Here is a 7,150-nt window from a genome sequence, read left to right on the forward strand (position 1 = left end):
CCAACGTTTATTAAGTGCACACTGTGTTCTCACAGTTTTATGTGTATTTTCACATTTAATGTGCATTTCCTCATTTCTCCCCTCGCGGTGGCCCCCATCAATACCCATCTTACAGATGAAGCACAAACAGCTTAGCAATTTGCACTTCAATCACCCATCCAGTAAGTGATGGAGCCCCAATCCTCACCCAGGGAATCTGATTCCAGAGCCAACCTCTTGGGAGCTCACAGTACAGAGGAGGCATCAGACACGGTGAGGGGGAGAGGGAGGGAGGAGCAAAGTGTGACCCGGTCTGCAAGTAAAAGGAGGTAGTAAGATGCCCTGGCAGATCCTTGCCAGTCCTGAGAGGCGAGAAGCTGCAAAGCTGCCCAGGGAGGCGCGATGCTGGCCAGAGTCTTGAAGGAGTTCGCAATGTGAAGGCAGGGAGCTGGGAAGTGACTTTTTTTTTTTTTAAGGGGGCGCTGGATAGCTCTCGTCGGGTTTCACCGAGCGCCCACTTGGTGTCCGGCCCCAGGTCTTAACCAGACGGGCCCGGGCCTAGAGGCCCCAGGGCTCGGGTTAACGAGACGACGCCGGGAGGCGGGGAAGAGGCTGGGGGGCGCCGGGGCCGCGCCGGGGTTCCTGCAGGCGTGGGACGGCGGGCCCGCTTGAGGACTGACCTTCCCGGAGGTGCCGTCCCCCAGCACGACGATTTTCAGTTGCCGGTCCTGGCTCTCCTCCTCAGAGTCCGACATGGTGTCCCGGGAACCAGGCCCGCCCCCCGAGGTGGAGTGAGGAAGGGAAGGAGGAGGCCTCCAGGGGCGGGGGAGAGGAGGAAGGGAAGCAGTGGGGGCAGGACCCCCCGCCCCGGTGTCTCAGCAGCCGCTGGAAGGATTGGAGAGAATTACTCGCCGGACGCCATCTTGCCCTCCGCCCCTCCCCCCTGCTCGGGTCCCGCCCCCTGCGCGTCACGTCGGGCGCGCGCCCCCGCCTCGGCACCAACCCGCGAGGACCGCGGGGCTCCCTGGAGAGCCGCACCACTCGCCGCCCGGGGCTGGGGGAAACGCTCGAGCGGGAGAGAAGAGCCGATGCGCTCTTTGCAGAAGTGGTCGGCTAGGGGGGAAATAGAAGTGTATCTTTCAGATTACGTGGGAAAAAATGGGAGCAGAGTAGCTCGTAGGCGTTCTATCCAGTTCCCTTGTTTCCCTCCCCACTTTATCAGGTCCCTGACGTGAATGGTTTAGCCCGAGGGGGGCGGAGGAGGGACGCCTTGGCTGCGCACCACGGTTGCCATGGAAGCCAGGAGTCCGCGGAGAGGCGGCTGGGCGGCGTCTGTCCGGGCACCCTGGACGTGGGTTGCCCCGCGGAGCGCTCAGGGGAGAGGCCCCTGGAGCTGGTGCGGGCTCGGGAGCTCGCGTGCCGGAAGAGTAACGTCTGGGAAGAGGGCGCGGCCGGCCGGAGAAGCGGGCGGCTAAGGGCCGAGGCTGCAGGGAGGCTGCAGTGGCGGCCGTGAGGCCTCTCAGACTCTCGGTTTCTCGTTCATTCATCGAGCATTACCAAGCGCTAACCCCGTAGCCCTCGGATTCTAGGACAGCAGTTCTCAAAGTGTGGTCCGGGGATAAAGTCAAAACAATTTTGATAAGAATACAGACACTTTCTTTGCCCTTTTCACATTCATTCTCTAACAAGCTTGCAGTTTTCCGGAGAATACGCGTAGTGTATGACGTCATCACAGCTAAGGGGGCGTGTGCTTGTTATTCTGTGTTTAAACATTTCTCAATTTTAATTTCAATGCAGTAAAGATAGGTATAACCCACATAAACATAAGCTCTTTGGATTCCACGGTAATTCTTAAGCGTATGGAGGGACCCTGAGTCCGAAAAATTTGATAACTGCAGCCCTGAATGATCTCAGTTCAAGAGGGTGAGTAAATGGCATCCTTGAAAATTACAATATAGTGAGATAAATTCTACAATAATAATGCAAGCCCACTATGTTTGTCTTGTTAATCACTTTACATGGATTATTACCTTTACTTCTTATAGGAATCCAAAAAAGTACGTAGAAGTATACCCATTTTACAGATGAGGAAGCTTAAGTTGCAGGAAACTTAGCTCAGACTCAATGGCCCTGGAGAGAATATGGGAATTAGAATCGGAAAGCAGGACAGTTTAACGAAATGCCCAGCCCTGGAGGCAGCACTGGAGTTGTATTCACCGACCTGCACTTCCTACATATGTTCCCTGGAGCCACAATTTCCTCATCTGTAAAATAGACTACTGCCTCTGTAGGGTTGAGAATTAAATGAAATAATCAGTATAAAGTAGCATACAGATCATGATGCCTGGCATGTAGTAAACACTTAGTATTAACCAGTGTGATTTAACACCCTTATCATCATCATTAACCATGTTGGAAGCACCACTACTTTCTAGCCATGTTACCTTAGACAAGTTTCTTATGTAGAGCCTCGGTCTCCTCATCTGCAGATATGTCTGGGCCACGATAAAAGGTACCCAGTTGGTATTAGCACCCAGTTATTTCCCCACTCTCCCACTACTGCTGCCACCACCAACCTTTCTAATCACTGGATTTGTTAATGAGAATCAGAAGAAAGAGAGTATGTGAAAGGCTTTGTAAACTTCTTTATTATTGTTGGTTTGAGGAATCTGCTTTTTAGTGAGGACAGACTTAACCCATTCTTGTCCATGCGGAAAGTTAAAATGCCAGAAATTTGCTTTTCCACCCTTCCTTGATGGAGATGGCTATGTGATCCACCTGACCAATGAGATAGAAGACAGTGTCCTTTGGGATACATTTGAAAAAGATATCCCCCAACCCTACCCCCCCCAGGTTTTTTTTTTTAAAGAAAAGGAAAACAGGAGAGATGCAGAAGAGCCTTCCTCCTCCCTTCCCTTGCTTTCATTATTGGGTGAAAAGAGGACATTTGGAACTACCACAGCTTCTTCAGCCTGTCATCTAGGCTTCTTGTTATGGGAAATAATACTAAGACACTGTAGTGATGTATTCTATTACTTGCAAACAAAAACATCCCAACTGGCACAACTATACTACTTTGGCCAAAATCTATATTCAGCTAAAGTCATAGGACTGATTTTCATGTGTGGAATTATATGAAGAGAAATCTAGAAGAAAACTTGCAGTATTCTTATCATCAACTTCCAAGATGACTGCCCTGATGGAAAGACAACTTTTATGTGGATATGGGTATATCTGGGGGGTATTGCTATATAAAGCAAGAAGTCAGTTGCATTATTTTAGTGACCCTACTTTACACATATATGGCAAGTTTCTGGGTTTAAAGTTAGAATGTGAAGACTTAGAGCCATTTTTGAAAATTAAAAAGAAAAATATCTTCTGCATAGAGGACCATATTAATATTGAGAGTTTCCAGTATGGTACTTTAACATTCTAAAGAAAAATAGAACTGATCCACAGGAAAGGAAATGTCTGTGTAGATTTTCAGGTATAATACCCATAACAGGGTCATAGACTAGAAGAATGGTTTTCTGTGGTTTTAAAACAAATAAACAAAAGGTTTAGATAAGTATTCTAGACATTTCAAGAAATTAGGCTTCTTTAGAACCCTAATTTTAAAATATATTCCCTAGCATCCCTGACAGATAATCATCCAAATTTTATTTGAATACATCAATATTCAAGGAGTTTATTCCTTCATGAAGCAACCTGGACTATGATGGATTGGCTTGGTCATTAGAATAATCTCTTTGATGATAAGCCAAAGTTTATAATTATAAATTCCAGCTAATGGTATTAGGTATGTCCTCTGGAGTAAAACAAAATCTCCCCATTCTATAGGAAGATGTTCAGAGTGATTCATTAATAATTAGTGATTAATGTGATAAATGTTTAATGAATGCCTATTTTGTATTAGGATTCTTATTCACAACTCTTCTAAGCACTGATGCACAAAAGTGAACAAAACATACAAGGACTCTGCTCCCATGGAATGTATAAACTGGTAGAGAGGTCTAGTAAGCTGAATAATAGCCATGCAGAGATATCAGGCCCTAATCATTGGAATCTATAAATGTTACTTTGTTCTTTTATTTTAAAAAAAAAAAAAAGCATCTTTCAGATGTGATTAAATTAAGCCTCTAGATGGGGAGGCTATCCTGGATTATCTGAATAGACCCTGAATGCAATCACATGTATCCTTATTAGAGAGAAGTAGAAGAAGATTTGGCCCAGACAGAAAAGAAGGCAATATAAACATAGAGACAGAGACTGCAGTGATACAGCCACAAGGTAAGAAATGCTGGCAGCTACTAGTAGCTGGAAAACGCAAAACAAATTCTCTCCTGGAACTTCTGGAGGGAACACAACCCTGCTGACTCCTTGATTTCAGTCTAGTGACATTGATTTAGGACGTCTGTCCTCCAGAACTGTGAGAAAATAAATTCATGTTGTTTTAAGCTACCAAATTAATGGTAATTTGTTACAACAGCCACAGAACAGTAATACAGGAGATCTTCAAAAAGTTCATAGAAAGTCCATATTATGAAAATCTATGCATAAATTTCAAAAAAATTTTTACACCAAAATAACTTATAGTAAACTTGTTATAACTTGGCTAAACAGGATCTAGTTTCAGGCGCAAAGAAGCCCAGGCCATCAGTTTGAAAGGAAACCCTATCAGAACAACATGAATTCTACTGAAATTGAAAGAAGGACAAATATCAAATTGATAATGAAGGTTGAACAGAAGGATGGTGAAATCATGGAAACTTTGATAAATCACAGAGTGTGTGTATAATAGTATATCAAAGAGGGAAGAGGTGACAGTTGGAAACCATATTGGAAAAGAAATAAAATTGGAATTCTACATTTCATTATACACACAAATTAATAAATTCCATTTAAATAAGAATCTAAATGTGAAAAATAAAAATACTAGGAGGAGGCTATCTTATCTTAGGATTGAGAAGGATTTCTTGATCAAAACACAGAGTTCCTCATAAAAGAAAAAATTCAAGAAAATTGCATTAAAATTAAAAACTGTTCATCAAAGCATATTAAAAAGTGAAAGTATAAACCACAAACTAGGAGGAGATATATTCAATATATAAAACTTATAGCCATTGTTTGAGCTCAGGAGTTCAAGACCAGCCTAAGCAAGAGCAAGACCCCGTGTCCACTAAAAAAAAAATAGGTAAGAAATTAGCTGGAAAGCTAAAAATATAGATTAAAAAAATTAGCTGGGCATGGTGGTACATGCCTGTAGTCAGAGCTACTCAGGAGGCTGAAGCAGTAGGATTACTTGCACTCAGGAGTTTGAGGTTGCTGCAAGCTAGGCGGACACCACCGCACTCTAGCCCAGGCAGCAGAGTGAGACACTGTTTCAAAAAGAAAAAAAAAAAAAAAAAGCTTATAGCCTATTGGTATCCAGAATCTACAAAAAGCTACAAATCCTTGAGAAAAAAAATTCTCAAGAATTTTTTTGAAAATGAGCAAACAAAATGAAACAACACTTTAGAGAAGAAAAAACGTACGGTGAATAAACTTATACAAAAATATAAGTTAATATAATATAATCAGAAAAACAAAAAGGGTCTTCATGAGATACCATTTCATACCTAGTATATTAGCAAAAACTAAAAAGTCCAACAATTTCTTCATCAGTCAAGAAAATAAAAAACACACAGGTAGGTTAACAAACAGAAATAATACAGGGAATTGGTTACAAGGTGTTGAAAGGCAGAAAAAAACAAAAAGGAAAACGGGGTAGCACAAAGTTACTGCAAGAAGCAGTTACAACCTTTTAGACTAGGGGAACAAAGGGAAGAGGTTTGGGTTATCATAACTTTGAAGCTGAAAGGAGAAGGCTTGGAGATTTGAGACCCAGAATTTTGCTGCTGCTGTTCTTTACGAATATGCAGGAAGGATCCAAGGGCCGAGACCCAGAATTGTGAGGACGAAATTGCATTGGCTGCTACTGGCCATACATTGGTAGATCCAATATTTAGGGGTCCCACAGAGCTAGAACTCACCCCTAAGGAGAGGACCCTGCTCAGCTGCTTCTGGTGCCTCTAAATGAGCGCAGTGAGGCTGATTCAGGGAATGTGGCAATAATCACCGCTATAACCAGCTACTGCTGCTCAGGCAAAATGCCACTTTTGGAAGAACACTAATAGGAATACCAAGCAAACAGGGAAGAAAGCCCCTTCTGCCTCCTCCTACTTTCCAAACTCCCTCTTGTGGCCCCCATTAGCAGAAACTAAAAGGAAGCAAGCTGGCAAAAGAAAAATGTAAATTTGGAAAGTATTAGCCCCATCTTAAGTCAGTACAGAATATATGTAAGTTTGGAGGTTAAAGCCAATACCTTTATAACTGGCACAATACCAATTGTTAAGGAGCATGTAGATCAACAGGAACTCTTATTCACTTCTTGTAGAGAGCACTTGCAACCACTTGAAAAACAACTTGTCATTACTTCGTAAAGTTAAAGATCTGCATGACCTGTGACCCAGCAATTCCACTCCTAAGCATGCACCCTGGAAATCTCATGTATATATACAGCAGGAGAAATGTGCAAGAATTGTCATAAGCTCATTTGCATTAGAAAAATAATCCAAAAGCCTTTCAAAAATAGATTTTGGCATATTCACACAAGAAAATATTATAGAGCATTAAAAAAATGAACGCACTACAGCTATGTGGGTTTATCATAGAAACACAATATTGAGTGAAAAAAAAAGCTAATCTGAAAAGACCTCACAAGGTATGATACCATATTTATAAAGCTCTAAAACAAGAACTCAAAATTAAATGTAAATATATATGTATGTATGTGTGTAATGAAAAAAAATCCAAAAAGAGAATGGTAAAAGAAAGTGGATGAAGGCCGGGCGCGGTAGCTCACGCCTGTAATCCTAGCACTCTGGGAGGCCGAGGCGGGAGGATTGCTCGAGGCGGGAGGATTGCTCGAGGTCAAGAGTTCAAAGCCAGCCTGAGCAAGAGCGAGACCCCGTCTCTACTATAAATAGAAAGAAATTAATTGGCCAACTAATATATATACAAAAAATTAGCCGGGCATGGTGGCGCATGCCTATAGTCCCAGCTACTTGGGAGGCTGAGGCAGGAGGATTGCTTGAGCCCAGGAGTTTGAGGTTGCTGACGCCACAGCACT

At 43.0% G+C, this 7,150-nt stretch overlaps 1 protein-coding gene across 2 annotated transcripts in view; it reads right to left on the reverse strand.

Annotated features, from left to right (window-relative positions):
- The window catches only part of RAB28 (RAB28, member RAS oncogene family), an 87,241-nt gene extending 86,319 nt beyond the window's left edge, over positions 1-922 (reverse strand). For both annotated transcript variants that reach the window (XM_012737585.3, XM_012737586.3), the window contains exon 1: positions 660-922. In XM_012737585.3, the coding sequence (XP_012593039.1) occupies positions 660-734 (75 nt within the window). In that variant the 5' untranslated portion in view covers positions 735-922. The remainder of the gene's footprint in view (positions 1-659) is intronic.
- Between the last annotated feature and the right edge of the window lie 6,228 nt (positions 923-7,150).

This window comes from Microcebus murinus, chromosome 3, assembly GCF_040939455.1.
Source record: "Microcebus murinus isolate Inina chromosome 3, M.murinus_Inina_mat1.0, whole genome shotgun sequence".
NCBI lineage: Eukaryota > Metazoa > Chordata > Mammalia > Primates > Cheirogaleidae > Microcebus > Microcebus murinus.